General features: G+C 42.0%; 1 protein-coding gene across 6 annotated transcripts in view; it reads left to right on the top strand.

The window, feature by feature from the left end:
• PPP2R2B (protein phosphatase 2 regulatory subunit Bbeta) overlaps window positions 1–20934 on the top strand; it is a 522252-nt gene that overhangs the window by 336745 nt on the left and 164573 nt on the right. Inside the window, exon 1 of one of the 6 annotated variants that reach the window (XM_015096116.4) lies at window positions 508–6074. The exons of the other annotated variants lie outside the window; for them this stretch is intronic. Within the exon in view, the coding sequence (XP_014951602.1) occupies window positions 6020–6074 (55 nt within the window). The 5' untranslated portion in view covers window positions 508–6019. Of the gene's footprint in view, window positions 1–507; window positions 6075–20934 lie in introns of those variants that run through there. 6 annotated transcript variants of the gene reach the window in all.

The raw sequence follows: 20934 nt of genomic DNA, 5'->3' as shown, positions 1-20934 counted from the left end.
GATATCAGCCTGCCTGTGTTTACTCAGGTTCAGTTCAAGGCATGGAAAGGTTCCCTTTGACCTCAGTGCCTTGTGGAAAATGGAAGTCAGGCTCTGTGGGTTTCCTTGGCCTTCAGAAGCCAAGGCGAAGTCAAGGCAATGAGTTGCACTTGAGTGCAGACAAGTCATGGTTATTTCTGGACCTTCCTTGCCGTTGGGTTCCACAGAGTAGTTTTTAAGTGCCCTGTAACTTGGAATACAGGAGATACACAAATGCTCCCTCTCCCAGATTTCACCTGTTTGCAGATTTCCAAGATCCATATATAAATTTGGGACACTGCAAGGGAACATCTATTAATATATGGCCTCTTTGCAAGATATACATCAATTAGCAATGCTCTCTGGGTTTTCCTGACACCTCTGCAGGTCTAAAAGCAATGCCCTCTTCAAGGTCACCTCAGATGGTGCCCCCTTCTCTGCTTCTCCACATCGTACCTCTGAACACCACTGGCACTTTGTAGTTTTCTGCTGGCAGGTGTCTCTTCAGTTATCATGTTCCTGCTCTAGTCACCCCATTCCCCAATCCTCAGCCCACGTGAAAGCCAGTACTCTCTTCATATATATGTGTATGGGCGTATAATAGATATTTATCCATGGTACAATTACATATGTTAAATTTGTATTGAATGCCATATATTTAAATAATCTCTATGAAACCATGTTACCCCTCTGCCTCACACCCTTCTGTGGCTTCCCTTTCCATGCAGAACAAAACCATAACACTTGCCCATGGCCAGAACACACCCAGCCCATCTCTCTGCCGTGGTCCATCAGCTCCTGAACTTGCCCAGCTCCTTCCTCCTTCACGGTTCTCATTTATCTATTCCCTCCACTGAGACTGTTTTTCCTCCCATGTTTTGAAACACTGGGTCTCACATTCAAAAATCAAATAATACCTGTTCCCACTCATCCTCTAACTCAATTCCCCATTCATAACCCTGCTACCACCTCATTCACTTTTGATTTTGTTTGGATCTGACTGACCCACCAGTAATGCACGTCTCCTAAGGGACCCTTCTGATACATCCTCAGAGCTGGGCACTGTGCCCAGCAGACAGCCTCTTAGTCACACCTGGAATGAGTGAAGGATGTGTCTCGTGACCCACCCGCCCTAAAATGCAGCTCATTGTATGTAACAGTAGCAGCAGCAATGGTTGCCAAGTGTTGGTGATGCACCAGACACTCTTCTAGCATCCTGTGTGGATTCATCCATGTATTTCTCATGAAAATCTATGATGTTTGTGCCATTTTAACACCAGCCCCACTTTTCAGATGAGAAAACTGAGAAGTTTGGTGATTTGAAATATTTAACAAAGAAGCAGTTTGCTCAAGACTGAAAATGGCAGAGCCAGAATTCAAGCCAAGGTTCTGAAGTTCCTGCATTTACCTTCTCACCTTCCTGTCTTCCTGTAGCAGAGTCACATACACATTTGAGTTCACTGAAAGAAACTAGATGCATGCTGTGGTGTGGGGAAGTTAACCAGCCTCACACCTGCTACAGTGTACTCTTAGAGCGTGGCATCATTATTTCTTTAGTGTGTCCCTTTGAAAGGAAAACCAGAGTAATCTCTGCAGATGCTGGGTTTGAAAGAATCATTGTCCCTCATCAGAAAGCATGATTAAGAGCCTCTCTGCCCGTTAAATGAGGCAGTGAATGCTAACACATTTTGTGAGAGTATAAAATGCTCTATAACTGTTAGTTATTGTTATTCCCGAGCTCCATGGGACAGCAGCTTATGTTGCAGAATTGCGGGTTCAGAATCCTTCAGAAGTAGTAAATCTACCCAGTAGTCAAGGAAAGGAAATGCCTCTGGTTTATTTCCTTCCATCATCCCGAAAACTAAACAGAAATTCATACTTCTCCTGTGTTTCCAAAATCCAGGGTCAGAGATATGCAAATTTAAATACGCAGGCTGCTTTTAAATGATACATGAAAGGGATTTTTGAAATGAATGTGCTGTGATTGAATTTCTGGTCAGTCACCCAGAAGGCATTTTGCACTAGGCTCTGGACCCAAATCCACTGAAAATGCATGAAACTTTGGTGCCTGCAGCCAGTCTAGCCCCAGACGGAGATCAGGGTCCTGGCCACAGAACTTCCATTAAACGATGCAGACCCCCAGGCTCAAAGTTGAAAAACAGATTAGCACAAGCCTAAAAGAAATCCAGTACAAAGTCACTTTAAAAATACCTTTTCTATAACCTTAGCCTGACGACATAAACTCTTTGATTTCAAGCTGCTTGATAAGAACAGTGTGCATTAATATATAACTTAGTTTTTTCAATGGAGGCACTTTTGTCAGTTTCAAAAGAATTTGGCTATTCTTTGGGAGTAAGAATATTGTGAATACCAATAGATAAGACACATGGATAAAAAGAATCACTTATTGTGTGTGACTTAGACTGAGGTGATTTATAAGAGTAACTGACAGGAGTTGGCTTTCTTAAGTATGGTTGGAGAGCTCTGCTAATCACCTTGTTTATTATTAAACAAGTTTGCTAAGCAACCTTCTTTCTTAGAGATGATCAAAGGTAAGCTTCAGCCTTATATGACTTACCATGAAATTCTCAAGTAGTGGAATTTTAAAGTACATTTCCTTCCTTTAGCTGTTTTTGAAAAGTATGCCAGTAATACATGTACAGGGTCTTGTGCAGCAAAAATAGAGAATGTAAAGCTAATTTCACCTTAACTCTCCCAATCCCACTCTTCAGGGTACCCACTCTTTTGGTACATCTCCTTCCAGGCTTTCCTCTATACATTTGTCTCTATGTATTAAATTTTTTAAATTAATGTTCATATAGATGGTATACTAGTTATTGATTATTGTCACAACACTCAGCAGTTTGAAATCACGTACCTTTCATAGCTAAAACCTTTAGTATTCTAAGAGTGAGGAATGCATGGATGTCTGTACTGGGGGTGGGAGGAGTTCTCTTATGATCTCTCATGAAGATGTAGTCAGGACATAAGCCAGGAAGGCAGTCATCTGAAGGCTGGACTAGAGCTGGAGGATCTGCTTCCCTGATGGCTCACTCATGGCTGTTGGCTGGAGGCCTCAGTCCATCATTGGCTGCTGGCCGAAGACTGCTGCCTGGGCATACTGCGGGGCTCCTTTAGTGTTCTTATAGGAGGGTAGCTGGCTTCCTCTAGAGCAAGTGATGAGAGAGAGAGAGAGAGCAGAAGGTATCGAGGAGGAAGCCCCAGTGCCTTTTTCTGAACTAGTCTTGAAAGTGACACACTGTCATTTCTGCCATGCTCTGTTCATTAGAAATGAGTCACTACATCTGGCCCACACGCAAGGGGAGGTCAATCAGGTTCCACTTGCTACAAGGAGAGAATCAAATTTTAATAGTTTCTGGACATAGTTTAAAACCACCACATATGTCATACAGCACATAGGATTCAATAGTTGGCTTTTGTCCCTCAATAATCTGTTTTATGATGGACATATTATTTTATGTGCTATTTTGTTATATGTATTGGCTTACTCTTTTAACCACTGCATACTATTCCCTTCTTTATTTAATCATTCTCCTCTTGCTAGATACACCTTGAACTTAATCTCATATTTTCTTAGAAAACACAGCAGAGGGGCTGCTTGCTGATGCCTCTTTAACACAGGTGCCAGGATTTCTCTAGTAAAAATGCATTGAAGTGGAATTGCTGAGTTGAAGGATTTTACCATAACAATTAGTATCAAATTGCCCTCCAAAGTGGCTATTCTTATTTTCAACCGTTTGTTCATCCCCCCACCAGACGCTTGGGAGGACTTGTGGTAGAACTAAAGTTATCAGGTAAAATACCTTAGGGGACTTGGAGATAATTTGGACCCTTTTCAAGTATAGACTTGTGAGGGGCATGGGAATTATCCCTTTTGACACCCACTTTGCTCATGATTACAGCTTTCCTGCTTCAACTCTGCTTGATATAAGCAAAAATCCCAGAGCCCATACCTCAGGGGACAGGGAGACTTAACTGTTGTTTACAAAGTGCTCAGAGGTTTTCAGGTACAAGGTGCCCCTGGAGAGCCTGGTTGATTAATGTTCATTCAAAACCACTTCCTGTATTCTGGTAGCCGCTGAGAAATCACATGCACCAATCTAGCTTGTAGATTTGAATGCAAAGGAAATGCCATTTCAGTAGCAACTATTCCTGGACTCTGGCTGAGCTTTCCTATTGCAAGTTACTGATGCATAAAATCACTGAATCTTCTGGGCCCTCCCACCATATAACTTATGCTTACTTTAAAGTCAACAACCATACTGACTTCCTACCATTTAAATTGTCCAGTGTCCTTGGCTGGCAAGAATCATTAATAGCAGCTACCAACCATTTGACAGCTTAACTTCACAAAAGGGCTTGGCCTGATTGATTTCTGTTTATTTACTGTGCCGTCCCTCATTAGAATGGTTGGCCTGATCCAAAATAGTGTGCCATTGAGACAACCATCATTCACTCATTCAACATATACTTATTAAACCCCTTCTGTGTGTAAGGTACTGTGTTGTTTGATGTTTATGTGTGAGAAGAGTAAGGGTAATCAATCACATATTGATCCCCTCAAGAGTTTGAAATCTAATGATAATTATTATTAGTTGTTTAGTGTTTCTTGTATATCAGGCACTGTGCTAAGCATTTTATAAACATCAATACCTTTCACCCTCAGCAGTCCTGTTGAAGTAGGTGGTGGTTGTTCAGTTGCTCAGTCACATCCGACTCTTTGCCACCCCATGGATTGCAGTGTGCAAGGCTTCCCTGTCCATCACCAACTCCGAGAACTTACTCAAACTCATGTCCATTGAGTTGGTGATGCCATCCAACTATCTCATCCTCTGTTGTCCCCCTTTCCTGAGTATTCAGGGTTGATTTCCTTTAGGAGTGACTGTAGGATTAAGCAGGTGTTGTTGCCATTTTGCAGACGTGTCATGATAAATGCAGAACCCTAGTTTTGTCATGAACCAGCTGCTCATCTTTATCTATGTTCCTAACCCAGCTGAGCCCCAGTGCTTGAGAAGACTGGAGAAGTTCAGCTTTTGCCAAAATATTTACTCTCACCAGAAGCACCATGGAAACCGGCATCTACAGTCTGAGCATATAGCCTACTCAGAGATCCCTGAGGCCCACGGGGATTTCTCCTGTGGATCTCAGCTCAGAGCTGCTTGCCCTGTGCTTACCTGACAAGGATGGATCCCCAGATCACATGCTGTCAGAGCTCTGGGAACCTTCCCTTCTGAATTCTTAGCACAGAGGAAGCCCATGTGTGTAAGAGTATTTACTGCACTCCACCAGGGTGCTGTAAGCTCCAGGGGGGTGCACATTGTACTTTTTGTGCTCAATTCTGCTTTCTCAGACTCTGGCACAGAGTTTGGACCAAATAATCAATATTATTTCATTGATTAACTGATTGCCTTATTCAAGGTTCTGAAAAGAACCACGCTAAGGAAACTGCAGCCTTATTTAACTTGTCTCAAACCATCCAAGCCTCATTCAACGAATATTTATCAACCATGTCCCATCATCTAGGCTCTGAATTAGGTACTGAGGATGTAGCAATAAGCCAAGTAGACATGGTCCTTATTCTCTTGGGGTTGGCATTGCAGTCAGGAAATTCAGATGATCAATTGTTGAAATAAAAGGATAAAGAGAATTTCAGATATGTGGTTAGCCCTGAGAAAAAAATTAAACTGAGAACTCTCAACTGAATCAGGGGTGGTCAGGAAAGATGCTCCAAAAAGGGGACATTGGCATGAGGTGGAAATCATGATGAGGAGCCAGTCTTGTGAAGTTGTAGGTACAGAATGTTCCCTGTGTCAGTAAATGTGCTTGATCAGGACAAAACCCTGAGTGTCATCCTTGACTCCTTCCCCTTGCATACCTGTCTCTTCAATCTCCAGACCATTTCAGATTGGCCAGCTTCTCCCTGCCCTCATCGCTACTGCACTGGTCCAAGCCGCCTCCCTCTCGCACCTGGACTGTTGTGATGACCTACCAACAGGATTATCTGTCTCCATGTCTCTACCCACTGTCTGCTCTCTGTAAGTCAGATCATGTCACTGCCCTGCTCAAATCCGTCAATGCCTTCTCCTTACACTGAAGGCCTGTGTGAACCATGCCCTCAGAATCTCACAGATGGGGCCTCCTCTCCAACCTCAGTTCCTGCCGCCCTCATGCCCCACGCACTCTACCCTCCACGCTGCTCCCCGAGTGAGCCAGGTGCGTTCCCACTTGGGCTCTTTATACTTGTGGTTTCTTATTGCTGGGAAACTCTTCCCCCTATACTTCTACTGTCTGCTCCATTGATTCATTCAAGTTCTAGTTCAAATAGTAACCAGAAGCCTTCCCAACTCCCTACTGAAAATGGTAACATTATTTCCTGTACCTTAACATTGTCTAATTTTTCTTTATAGAACTCCTCACATCAACCACATGTTATATGTCTGTCTCCCCTATTGGAATGTAAAGCCAACGAGGGTGGGAACTGAGCCAGCTTTATTCACTGTTGTGTTACCAGTACCTGGAATTGTGGTCCTAAATCAATATTTCTTGGATGGATGGATATAGACAGATGGATGAGTGAATGGACGAATGGGTAGGTGATTGAGTGGATGGATGACGAAACACAAGAACTTGAATCTTTATATATTGGAAAAGCAGAAAAAAGGCAGGAATAGGGAGACATAAGAGGAGGCTGTAGAGGCAAGCTGAGGTCAGATTCTACCCCTGTAAGTGATTTTAAGAAATTCAGAATTACTCTAAGAGGCTGGAGAAACTGTCACCTCTACAAAGCTTTTGCTTTGTAATTCCTCTAAGAAGGGACATGATATTTGGAGAATCCTTGAATTACATGACCTCTTCTGTATTACTTTCTTTGATACCCAGAAACAAAGCTTTGCCCTGTGCTTTGATCCTATCAATGTTTGCTAGAGATACTATGGATTAAACAGCACATATGAATTAGCTTCTCTGAGTTACTGTATAAATTTACTTCCCTGGGAAGTCATCTCTGACCTCCCAAAACAGAGTTAAGGGTCCTGCCACTTGCCGCCACAGCTCCAAGTGGTACCAGAGCAGGCGGTACTGCTTTGTGGTGTCTGTTTCTCTGTTACTTCCACTGGCGTGTAAACTTCTTGAGGCTGGAGAGCCTCTCTTGTTGGCTCCTTCAGCCCAGAAACGACAGAGAGTTGGCTGGTATCTGGATCCAGTCCATCAAGGTGTGTGTTTACCTGTTTCATTTTATGTTATGATAGCTGCCAACATTTTAGATTTTTAAAAAATTGATTTCTGGCTTCCATTGAAATTTTACAAGATGTGAAAATGCTGTGTCCATGGTCTCAACAACTAGAGAAATTAAGTAGCTGCCTGTTCCTAGGCAGCATGCTTTCTCCTGCAAGCCACAGTCCCCACCACTCTCTATTACTTCCAATGTTGAGGGTGAGATTATCTTGTCATTTAGCAGATGACTGAGTTTTTGTTTTGTTGTAGTCAAGAAATATAATTCTGTATTCAGTTTGCCATCAAAGAAGGCTACATGTTGTTAAACATGGTACTTAAAGCCCCTTTTGGAAAGTTAAGTTTATGATACTAGTCCCAAAATAAACAAGTGTTGTTATTTGGTATTTAAAATAATGGGCCTTCCCTGACCACTTGACACAGAAAAGGTATTAATTTTCTCCAAGTTGGTATACAGACTCTATAATTCCTAATAAAATCCCACCAAGATTTTTTGTAGACATAGATAAGATTATTCCAAAATTTATATGAAAAGTCAGAGGAACCATAATAGCTAAAATAATTTTTAAAAGAATAATAAAATAGAAATCAATCTATTTAATAATAATGAAGACCATATAGTAGTAACAGAGGGATAGATTTACAGATCTGTGGAACATAATAAAGACTCCAGAAACAGCCATGCAAATATGCCCAACTGATTTTTGACTTGTAGTTTAATGAAGGAAAAAAAGTTTTCTTCACATAGTGCTGGAGCAACTGCATCCATAGACAGAACATGAACCTCAATCTAAATCTCACAGTGTACACAAAAATTAACTCTAAATGGATCGAAGTCTCAAGTGTTATATACTTTATGAACTTAAAGTTATAAACTTTTTAGAGACAGAAAAAAACCAAAATCTTTAGGATCTAGGTTAGGTAAAAATGTCTTACACTTAACACAAAACATGATCCATAAAAGGAAAATTAGATAAGTTGAACTTCATCACAGTTAAAAAACCATTTGCTCTGTAGGGACCAAAAAAAAAAAAAAAAAAACCTGTTAAGATGAAATGTCAGGCTAAAGACTGGGACAAAGTATTTACAAACTATCAATACACAGCAGACAAAAAGTAGTTTTTAAAGTATATAAAGAGCCTCAAAATTCAGCATAAAAAAGATAATAATCCTAGAAAGCAGGCAAAAAAAAAAGTGCAAAGACGTTTCACCAAAGAGGATATTTAGATGGCAAATAAACACTTCAAAAAACATTCAATACCGTTGAGGAAATGCTAATTAATACTACACAATAAGGTATTACTATGTATCTATCACAGTGGCTAAAATAAAAAGTAGTGACAATACCAAATGCTGGTGAAGATGCAGAAAAACTTGATCTGTCATATATATTTTGGTGGGAAAGTAAAATAGTATACCCTCTCTGCTAAACCATTTTGCAGTTTTTTAAAAACTAAACATAATCCAGAAACTGCACTCCTTACATTTATCTTAGAAAAATGAAAATTTACGTTCACACAAGAAGCTGTACAGCAACCTATACACAGTGTCTATAGCAGCACTCCTCATAGTTCGCCCGAAACTGAAAACAACCTGGATGTCCTCTAGTGGATGAGTGGTTGTAGAAACTGTGCTGTTGTTCAGTTGCCAAGTCGTGTGTGACTCTTTGCAACCACACATAAATCAAAAGAAATCATATGTTTTATTTCATCTTAACTACAGTTGCTCGTAATGACAAATGTGCCCCCGTTGGACTCAACACAGCTTCTCAAACTCTGAAATCACCCTGGACACAGCCAGCTTCACTTTCTGTTTTACCTTGTTTTTGACACAGTGCTTGTTTTGATTACATTAACCGCCAAAATCCAGCTTCGCAAAGATGCTGTGTTATTAAAGGAAATAAACCGCACACTAATGCTAAAATGTGAGTTCTCTTGTGCTAGTTCTCACAGATCCAATAGACGGTGATTGTTGCTGTTTTTCTCTCAAAACTTAAAACATCCTCCAGCATACGTGTGAGTTTGCTGAAATACCATGGGGCACTTGACACAAACTGGGAGCTGCCGGTATAATGGTTTACTTTGGCCTCTTCCAAAGCAGAATGCAGTAGACCCAAACCGTTTGCTTCCTTCCTGGGACCTTCCCACTTGGAATGAGCCATCTGCTCCCAGACATACCTATGTCCCCAAGATGATCTCACAGTCAAACCACCCGCCTTTAGGGAGCAAGAGTCATTTTCTGTGACTCAGCCAAGGCAGAGAAGATGTTTAGGAATGGATGCTGAGGCTCATTCCAAAGATAGTATGCAATTTGGGAAACTCCTCTTCTCCCAAAATTAAGTTCCACAATAAGCACCTAGAAGGTGACAAGCACAATCCTACTTACAAAAAGTCACAAAATCCTAGGTCACAAAAGTGAGTTAGGCCTTGCCTTGACCCCAAGCCCTTGAGTAATGGTTCTTCCACAGATGACAGACAGCAATGATGTTATGGAGAAGCTTTGAAGTCTGCAGACCCTAATTTAAGCCCAGACTCTACCAACTTGTTAGTTTGGCCTTCCTTAGTCTTAGTTTCCATGTCTGTAAAACAGGAGTTAAAATGTCTGCATAACACCTTTTATCTAACAGGATCTAATGAGATAAATATTTGGAAACTCAGAACCTGATGGCCAGCATACAGCAAACATCTATGAATATGTTTGCCATCTTTTTATTAATAATCACTAATTGCCAACCAAGGTGACTTTGTCCAAGGGTGAAAGGGAATCCAAAGAACAAGATGTATTTCTCATGCTTCTCAGAAGAGATGGGCATATCAGAAGATGGGGGAGAGGAAGGAAATGAAGGTTTTGTAATGTCAGAGAGAAGCTGAAGAGCAGAGTTACACTGGCCTGGAAGTTTCAATCTCCTCTCCCTTCTGTAGGCAGAGAATAAGTGCTTGAGAGCTAAATTGATCTGTTCATCCCCTGTTCCTTTTTTTTTTCCTGTTAAATACATCCCTTAAAAGTGATGAGCTTTCTTCCTCCTGATTCTGGCTGTCACTCAGGGACTGTTTTACCCAACGTGTGCCACATATGACATTTTTTCCCCCTCCTAGCCCAAAAATCATTTCAAAGTCAGACTTAATATTTCTTCGCAGATGTTATGTCACCTAGGCACCAGTGATCAGTGTTGCAGAGTTGAGGTGGATCTGGTGGGGATCTCTCTCTAAGAAAGTGAGATGATGTGGGAGGCCATAAAGCAGCTGTTAATTTCCCTCTCAAAGTGAGGAGGATTATGCTCAGTGGTGGAAAGCCGTTCTCTGGGTCCCCAGCCTAATTGTCTCAATTAGCACGCTGCACGGTCATCACAGGTGTAGCACATAATAGCTCTAGAAGGTTTTCATAGCCAGGCCAATTAAAATCTGTCATGGCGCCAGGAACTACCAGTGTGTGCGCCGTAATGCCAAAAGTCAAAATGAGTTCTCTAAATAATAATTGCTTGCGTTTTGGGGACAGTTTACAGTTTTCAGCACATTTACACTTCCTTAATCTCATGTGCTCCTCTTGCAGAGGGCAAGCCGTTTAGGTGCGGAAACCAAAGTTGAGAGAGATTTAGTGATTATAGGTTTATTATTTATTGCTGTTATAGATTTAGTGATATAGTGATAATATTAATATTATTTTAGGACCCCAGTCATTGTGCCAAATTGCTCTTGATATTAAGTCCTTCAAGAATTTCCTCTAGTCCATATGGCAGTAACTAACATCTATATATTATTTAACAGCTTACAAAATGCTATTGCATCTATGTTTTTGTTGGGTCTTCCAGAATATACTGGCAACCCACTCAGTATTCCTGCCTGGAGAATCCCATGGACAGAGGAGGCTGGTGGGCTTCAGTCCTTAGGGTTGCAAAGAGATGGACATGACTGAGCATGTACCATAATATAGCACGGCAAATCAGTCTTCATTATCCCATTTTTATGTACAAAACTCAAAACCTTAGAATATTTGTTGAAATTCTGCCTCTCGTTTTTAAAAAAATTTTTTATTTTACTGAAGTATAATTGCTTCACAATATTATGTTGGTTCCTGGTGTACAACAATGTGCATCAGCTCTAAGTATACATATATCCCCTCCCTCTTGAACCTCCTTTCCACCCCCTACCCCATCCCACCCAGGTCATTACAGAGTACCAAGCTGAGCTCTCTGTGCTATATAGCAGCTTCCCTCTAGATATCTGTTTTACGCATGGTAGTATATATATGTCAATGGTATATCTCATTTTAGGGTCAAGGAAGCTGGGGTTTCAGTGAAGTTATATCACTTAAGGGTAGACAGCTACCAAGTGGTGGGACTAGGATAAGAACCCAGGCCTGCTGATTCTGATCCAGCATTCTCTGCTGCCTTGCCTGCATGCCCCCCTCTCTTTTTCCTCTCTCTTGAGAGGTGCATTTTAGTCTTGGGATCCACTAAGAAAGTGCGCTGACACTGCTATGAAAACACAGGTGTCTCCTGTTGAAAGACGGAAGGGCTTTGGGGCCGTGATTTATTTTCTTAGTGATTTAGGAATGGGTAGTTTATATTTTAAACTGATCAGAAACTTGACCTCTGGGCTCTTAACCACCTGATCCCTGTGGTGCTGAGCATGTTTGGTGAAGGGACTTGTGTTGGTTTACTGGCCACCCACCCGAGGCTGGTGGTGCATTTCAAGGGCCCAAGGGGCTATGAATGTGCATGAAGGCAGGATAAATGTCTTCACAGCACAGCAGGCTAAGAAGTTGAAAGACGGCCTGCCTAAGGGAGAAATGAGCTCTAAGCTGTTCATCAGAACCCTCCAAAATCTCTTGCAGTAAAATGTTTTGTTCTTTGTTTCTTAGAGATGAGAAATGAGGAGGAGCCCCTTCTGGGCACTCCTCATGATTTTTTATGTTAAGGCTGAGCCCCTGAGCACAAATGATTGCCTGGCTAGTGTCCTAGGAGTGATGAACCACAGGGTGGTTCCCTGGTGACACGTGTGAGGATAGGAATGGAATTTCACATTTCTCACTGCTAGAAGGGCAATGCTTTCCACCCATTGTTCAGTCTGAAAGCTCTCTTCAGTCCCAGCCTGTGAGTTCTCCCTGGAGGAAGGCAGAGAACAAATTCTGCATTCCCTATGGGGCATTGAAGTCTACGGGCCAGGTTCCTTTCTCCCGCAGAGCCAAAAATGATGATTTCCTCAAGAGCAAATGGTTTCCCTTGCCTCTTTGGCTGCAGTATATCTGCGTCTGCTCTGCCATTCCATCAAAATCTGGGGTGCAGCTCGAGGAGCCAAGTTGACAACATCTCAACACAAATGGCTTCTTTTATACTTGAAAGAAAGAACTGGAATTGAAGGTGGGAGAAAATGTAGGAACAGCCTACATTTTTTTCATATTTTTAAATATGATTTTAAAAAGAACAGGTATCTATTTAGGTAAATGCATATTTATTTACAGATGAGTATGTATAACCATATATAGATTTAATTTTTTTTTGCCACTTTTATAAAGATGTTTCAGAGCATGGTACGAATAAATCTGCACTTGACTTAGCTTAATGCAGTGGCATTGATTTCTGCCTGCTAAACCATGATTCTCTCTCAGTGGGGGAGGATCAATAAGACCAGGGAGGCCCACTTCTGCATGTCATCAGTCTTGGCTTTAATCTTGGCAGTCCTGGTTACAGACCACTCAATCTGGAGGCATACTGATTGGCACTGATATTTTCTTGATGATTTTGTGATCATATTTGGGGTGTGTTTTATATTCTGACTCGGCGTATGGTTCCTCTTCCTTTGGGCTTTATAGTTTGGTACATGTTTTCTCCCTTATGCTGCAGACGATCTATTGGAGGAAAGCTTGGGGAAAATTGATTTCACAGAGAGAAAAATTGAGATAATTTATAAACAGAATCAGAAAAGAAAAAAAATTGTAAATATAGTATCTTAATGCTTGCTGCTGCTGCTGCTGCTCCTAAGTCACTTCAGTCATGTCCAACTCTGTGCGACCCCATAGACAGCAGCCCACCAGGCTCCCCTGTCCCTGTGATTCTCCAGGCAAGAGCACTGGAGTGGGTTGCCATTTCCTTCTCCAGTGCATGAAAGTGAAAAGTGAAAGTGAAGTTGCTCAGTCGTGTCCGACTCTTAGCGACTCCATGGACTGCAGCCTACCAGGCTCCTCTGTCCATGGGATTTTCCAGGCAAGAGTACTGGAGTGGGGTGCCATCGCCTTCTCCGATCTTAATGCTTAAGGGATTTAAATTGGAATAGATTTGAGGGAGGAGGCACTGCATCCAATAAAAATGCCATCAGAGTCACTGGGCTTAATACTAATTCCCTCTCAATAGGCATAAAGGAGCTACCTTATATTTTCTTTCTCTTGAAAAAGGCATGCCACATGTGTCACATTCAGGGAGAGTTCTAAATGTGATGCCTGCTAGTAACCTTATTTGATAGTTGACAGATTTTCAACAAAGTCACATATGTACCAAATGTGTAGATCCTATATCATTTCCCAAGTCTTTTCAGCCCAGCATTCACTGAAAACCCCATTAGGATGGACAGTTGGTCGTTTTAGAAAAGGCGGTGGGGAGAAGAAAAACAATTCTTTCCCCACCCATCCAGCCATTCATTTCCTACCAGTTAATAATTCACACCCATCTTGCAAGCCTAAGACTGCTGTGGAAGTGTGTTAAGAGAGAAACAGAATGCTAAGCATAGAACCTGGTTTGTGAATTACTGTTTTCGTTTCCTAGAGCAGCTTTAACAAAGTACCATGAATTGCGTGCCTTAAACAACAGAAATGTATTGTCTCCCAGTTCTGGAGGCTAGAAGTCTGAAATCAAGGATCAGTAAGGTTGGTTCCCTCAAAATCTGTGATGGAGAAACTGTTCCATGCCCTTTTCCTGGATTCTGGTGGTTACTGGCAATCTTTGGTGTCCTTTGACCTACAGATGGATCACCCTGATCTCTGCCATCCTGTTCATATGACTTTCTGTGTGTGTGTATGTCTGTGTACCCCAATTTTTCCTTCCTACAAGGACACCAGTCATCTTGGATTAAGGTCCCCCATGACTTCATCGCAACTAATTACATCTTCAGTGACCCTATTTCCAAATAAAGTCACATTCTGAGATATTGGGGGGGGGTGGGGGCAGGGCTTCAGCGTAAATTTTGTTGTTGTTGTTCAGTCACCCAGTCATCTCCAACTCTTTATGACCCCATGGACTGCAGCACGCCAGGCCTTCCTGTCCTTCACCATCTCCCTGAGTTTGCCCAAGTTCATGTTCATTGCATTGGTGACACTGTCCAGCCATCTCATCATCTGGCGCCCTCTTCATCTTTCCTCAGTCTTTCCCAGCATCAGAGACTTTGCCAGTGAGTCATCTGTTCACATCAGATGACCAAAATACTGGAGCTTCAGCATCATTCCTTCCAGTGCATATTCAGGGTTGATCTCACTTAATATTGACTGGTTTGATCTTCTTGCTGTCCAAGGGACTTTCAGGAGTCTTCTCCAGCATCACAATTTGAAGGCATCAATTCTTTGTCATTTTGCCTTCTTTACAGTCCAGCTCTCACAACTGTATGTGACCACTGGGAATTTTAGGGTGACATGATTCAACCCATGGGCTTCCCTGGTGGCTCAGTGGTAAAGAACCTGCTTGCCAATGCAGGAGATGTAGTTTTGATCCCTGGGTTGGGAAGATCTCCTGGAGAATGAAGTGGCAACCCACTCCAATATCCTTGCGTGGGAAATCCCATGGACAGAGGAGCCTGGAGGGCTATAGCCCATGAGGTCACAGAGGAGTCGGACACAACTGAAAGACCAAACAACAAATTCAACCCATAACAATTACTGTAGATTTAGTTTAATGTTTCAATTATGTCTGTGCTCAGTCATTCACTTGTGTCCAACTCTTTGTGGCACAATGGATTATAGCCTGCCAGGCTTCTTTGTCCATGGGATTTTTCAGGCAACAGTACTGGAGTACTTTGTCCCTGGGATTCTTCAGGCAACCCAGAGTAGGATTGCCATTTCCTCCTCCAGGGGATCTTCCCGACCCAGGGCTTGGACCTGTGTCTTGCATCTCTTGCATTGGCAGGTTGATTCTTAACCACTAGCACTACCTGGGATAGCTTTTCTTGATTTTTTCCTTCGTTATGATCTACCCTGTTTATACTATATATTCAAATTTGCAAAGAACAAAATGAAGAAATTAGAATATTGTTGTGTAGTGTGTGAGTATCTTCAAGCAGCACTGGCTGAAAAGTTAGAGAAGATATCCAGGACATCAGAGCATTCATGGTCATAGTAGAGGGATCAGGAGAGTCTGCAAGCCCAGTCCAGCAAGGCAGCAAAGCGAGCCATTCATTACTCCCAAAGCCATCCAGTGTTGGCAGTCTCTCCAGCCTTAAGATCCTGGTATCCTCTCGTAGTAAGCAGACAGGCAGCAGTCTGCCCAACCTCAACAGATGGTGTGGAGTCCCTCGTGCCACTGGCATCATGCGTCCCTTAGATTTATTAAAACGCTCTCAAAAAAAAAAAAAAAGGCATACCCTTTGGGGCCATAAAGTCCCAAATCTAGCAATTTCCTGCTGCATCACAGCAAAGTACCTTCCCCCCAGCCCTGTCCCTCTGGCTATTGATGGTTAACCAGTAATTCCTGAAAACAGTGCTCTTCTGACACAGGCACAGCATTTTCCTTTGTAAGAACGTGGGCATACACACCGAGGAAACCAGAATTGAAAGAGACACATGTACCCCAATGTTCATCGCAGCACTGTTTATAATAGCCAGGACATGGAAACAACCTAGATGTCCATCAGCAGATGAATGGATAAGCAAGCTGTGGTACATATACACAATGGAGTATTACTCAGCCGTTAAAAAGAATTCATTTGAATCAGTTCTGATGAGATGGATGAAACTGGAGCCGATTATACAGAGTGAAGTAAGCCAGAAAGAAAAACACCAATACAGTATACTAACACATATATATGGAATTTAGGAAGATGGCAATGACGACCCTGTATGCAAGACAGGGAAAGAGACACAGATGTGTATAACGGACTTTTGGACTCAGAGGGAGAGGGAGAGGGTGGGATGATTTGGGAGAATGACATTCTAACATGCATACTATCATGTGAATTGAATCGCCAGTCTATGTCTGACGCAGGATGCAGCATGCTTGGGGCTGGTGCATGGGGATGACCCAGAAAGATGTTATGGGGAGGGAGGTGGGAGGGGGGTTCATGTTTGGGAATGCATGTAAGAATTAAAGATTTTAAAATTTAAAAAATAAAAAAATAAAATAAAATAAAATAAAATAAAATAAAAAAATTAAAAAAAATAAAAAAAAAGAACGTGAAGGCTTGATGCCTCCAGAGCCCATTACGTAGACAGATTGGCCCCTGAGATAATTATAAGAAGATAGTCTAATGGGCTCGATTAAGGCAATCCCATTACCTCCGTGAAGAATCACTGGTGAGGTGCAAACCCAGAGGAAGTCTCCCCCACCACAAAAAATACCTAGAAACAGAAAGAGCATTCAGTCCACATGTTTATATTTGGAAACTAGGTTGCTATCGATCTGGAAAGCAGGATTGTGGAAGGAGAATATTTTTACTCCATTCTGTTTCAAAAGAATTTAGGATGACATACAAGGGTGGATCAAATATGACATGACTGAATAAATCAAAAATTAGGTGACCTAAAATTGTAGTGTCTCAGTATTGGAAGCCAACTCTCCAGGGAAGGCAGCCTTGCCAGCTCTAGAAATGGTTGATGGATGGCTACCCAGCCCTTCCTGACCTAACAGGACCCTCAGAGCCCTGAGAGGGCCTCACCTCCACCTGAGAGAGGCAGTCCCTGGCCTTGATGTGACCCCCAGCTACTGACTCCAAGCCAGCCTCGAGACAGGCAAGAGAGTGAAACATGTATGGGTATCTGAAAGAAAGCAGACCATCTTCTGGGATATCCTGCCTGTTTCACCCCACGCTCCCAAGATGAGGGGATTTCTGTGGATATAACACAAGACTCTCAGCTTATAATTTACATGGGGTCCCTTCCCCTGCCACCACCATCTCCAACTTCAGATTATATTAATAAGTACATTTTTTAATTAAAAGTATATGGAAGATGTTTTGAAAGATGAAAAAAAACATTAAATCACTAAATGAACATTAAGAGGGAGTATCATGCTCTTCTCTGTCCAGACCCTCTTCGTGTCTGGGACATACATATTAATGTAGAAGAAAGGCCACCTGCTAGTTTGGAACCTTCCTTCCTGAGTGCCTCTTCTTCATCAACCAGGTGTTTTCAAAACCCCTGTGGTGAGCATAGGACTTACCTGAAGAGTTTGGTAAATTGCAGATTCCCAGGTCCTATCCCTAAAGAGTCTGATTCAGTAGAACTGGAGCCAGGCCTGGGAATCTGCATTTTAATGTATTCTTCTAGTGATTATGAGCTTCATGGCCAATGAAACATAATGTGAGATGTGCTACGCTCTCCTATGGCCTTCCCTGGTAGCTCAGCTGGTAAAGAATCTGCCTATAATGAGGGAGACCTGGGTTTGATTCCTGGGTCAGGAAGATCCCCTGGAGAAGGGATAGGCTACCCATTCCAGTAATCTTGGGCTTCCCTGGTGGCTCAGCGGGTAAAGAATCTGCCTGCAGTGTGGGAGACCTGGATTTGATCCCTGGTGTTGGGAAGATCCCCTGGAGAAGGGAAAGGCTACCCACTCCAGTATTCTGGTCTGGAGAATTCCATGGCCGGCATGACTGACTGACTTTCACTTACATGCTCTCCTATGGTTTTCTGTCTTTTAAAGCAGTAATTTTTGCATTCCTAGCCTATCATTCCTTCAAAATGGATTTTTTTCCCCATATGTAACACTTGTAAAGCTAAACATGCTCATTTTTTAAATCAGATAATATGAATAAAAATCATCAATTTTCCACTATCAAGACAGAATTATCATGACTAGTTTCATGAATATCAGAACTTTGTTCTGTTTATATATGTTTGTGTGTGTACGTAATTTCTATCATTTAAAAATATTAAGTTTGCTGACGCAGATTTGTGAAAGAAAAGGGGAAGGAAGTGGCTCCTGCACAATATTTTTCTTTCAGTAATAATAATAATAATAAAGTGATTACCTTTTTTCCCCTTGGGTTCTCTGACTCTAAGGACCCTATGTTTACAATGACTTCTTTCAGCAATGCTTTCACAGTTCCTTATAGTTCTACTCAAAACATTTTTCTTTGAGGACTAGGTAGCTATGAATTGCCAATTTAGAAGACATGAGGGAAATTGGTACACTTTCTTCAAGGTTCCTTTTAAAAATATTCATTTATTTATTGGCTGCATCCGGTCTTAGTTGCAAGAATTGGCATCGTTCGTTGCAGCTCATGGTCTTAGTTGCCCTGCCACAGGTGGGATCTTAATTCTGCAACCAGGGATGGAATCCAGGTCTCCTGCATTGGAAGGTGAATTCTTAACCGCTGGACCACTGGAGAAGCCCCTCTTCAGGGTTCTTTTCCCTCTTCTTGCAAACATTGTCTTCCTACTATAGAACTGTCCTCTTTTACCACCTCTCCATCTTCACTTGGAAATGTATGTGTACCAGTTCATTTTTCTACCTTTTGTGCTCACTGTCCTTTGATGTTTCACCTCTGAGAGGTCTTTCCTACCTAGAGAGAGCTTTGAGTATCTGATGAAAATTATAATCCCTCACTCCTGAAAAATTATATGTATTTACACCCATGTTTTTGCATATAATTTCAAGAGGTCCAAGGAATCTAAGAACCCTTCTGATAATACATCCTCAATAGGCTGAGTCCCTCAGGCCTACCAAGAAGTAGCAGAGATGTTACTCATGAAAATGTGTATTCAGCCTCAGCTACCCAGCATATACTGCATTTATTCCCTGGAGACACAGAGAGAAATAAGTAGGAACTCTGTCTTAAGCCTCTCTGGATACTGGTAGAGGCAGATGGAAAAACAGTGACCATAGCATATGAGAAGCACTGTGATAAAACACAGCGAGGGCTACAATCAAATGCTCTTAAAACACAACTCTCACTTCTCCCCTTAAAACCTTTGGTGTTGCCTCTTCCTATTTTCCATGAAGACCTTCGTCATAAATCTCAAGCTTACTTCACCAGGATCATGTGGACGTGGCTCTTTCTTTTGCCCAGCCCTGGCATGTCATGCTCCTACCATATTAAATTCTCGTCTGACCCTCGAACATGCCATGCTCTATGGATCTTCTTACACGATGTTCCTTCTGCCTGGCAGGAAGGGACATTTCCTTCCCCATCCTTGGCCCTTTGGTCAGACTGACCTTCATTTGTCCTCTACCTCTAGACCTAGGATTCTTTCTCCAGGGAGCTTCCCCTGTTCCACCAAGTTCAAGTTAGATGCTCCCCCTAAGTGCTACTAGGGCACTCTGTACTTACCTTCATGCTTATCACACTGTCTTACAATTACCTCCTCATATATCTGTGTCATTGACCAGACACTGACACAAGGACAGGGACTATCTTGCTCATAGTTCTAGTGTTACAGCTAATGTATAATAGTTAATAAATATTGAATTAATTTACCAATTAATTTAATTCTCAAACCTCAACAGAATTAGTTTTAAGCTTTCTAGTGTAAGTCAAAATGGAGAGCCCTCCTACCTCTGTATTCTCTGAGAAATGTGATCCATAATTAGAACTTTAGCAGCATCTGATCAAGCTGCTCTTTGCCTGTAAGGAATCTGGCTCTCTGTTACTTGGCACACACAGAAGCAGGGACAGAGCTGCGGCCAGTTAATTAAGAGATGTTCACCTGTCACTTGCCTAGCACTCTGCAAAATACTTCGGGGAGTCACAGATGTATGAGCTGCCTCCTTCAAGAACTTGTTGTTGGAAACACAAGAGTTCCCCATATGGAATCTAGGTAGTAGATAATTTACTGCTAAATTATATAATAGAGATTATATGATGACATTTATGGCCACACTTATGGCAGAAAGTGAAGAACTAAAGACCCTCTTGATGAAAGTGAAAGAGGAGAGTGAAAAAGTTGACTTAAAACTCAACATTAAGAAAACTAAGATCATGGCATCTGGTCCTATCATTTCATGGGAAGTAGATGGGTAAACAATGGAAACAGTGATTTTATTTGGGGGGGCTCCAAAATCACTGCAGATGGTGATTGCAGCCATGAAATTAAAAGATGCTTGCTCCTTGGAAGAAAAGTTATGACCAACCTAGACAGCATATTAGAAAGCAGAGACATTACTTTGCCAACAAAGGTCTGTCTAGTCAAAGCTTTGTTTTTTCCAGTAGTCATGTATGGATGTGAGAGTTGGACTATAAAGAAAGCTGAACACCGAAGATTTGATGCTTTTGAACTGTGGTGTTGGAGAAGGCTCTTGAGAGTCCCTTGGACTGCAAGGAGATCCAACCAGTCCATCCTAAAGGAGATCAGTCCTGGGTGTTCATTGGAAGGACTGATATTGAAGCTGAAGCTCCAATACTTTGGCCACCTGGTGTGAAGAGTCGAGTCATTTGGAAAGACCCTGATGCTGGGAAAGATTGAGGGCAGGAGGAGAAGGGGACGACAGAGGATGAGATGGTTGGATGGCATCACCGACTCAATGGACATGAG

This window comes from Ovis aries, chromosome 5 (genome assembly GCF_016772045.2).
Source record: "Ovis aries strain OAR_USU_Benz2616 breed Rambouillet chromosome 5, ARS-UI_Ramb_v3.0, whole genome shotgun sequence".
Classification (NCBI taxonomy): Eukaryota; Metazoa; Chordata; class Mammalia; order Artiodactyla; family Bovidae; genus Ovis; species Ovis aries.
The sequence above is the reverse complement of the archived record's forward strand: the minus strand, read 5'-3'. Positions and strand labels throughout refer to the sequence as shown.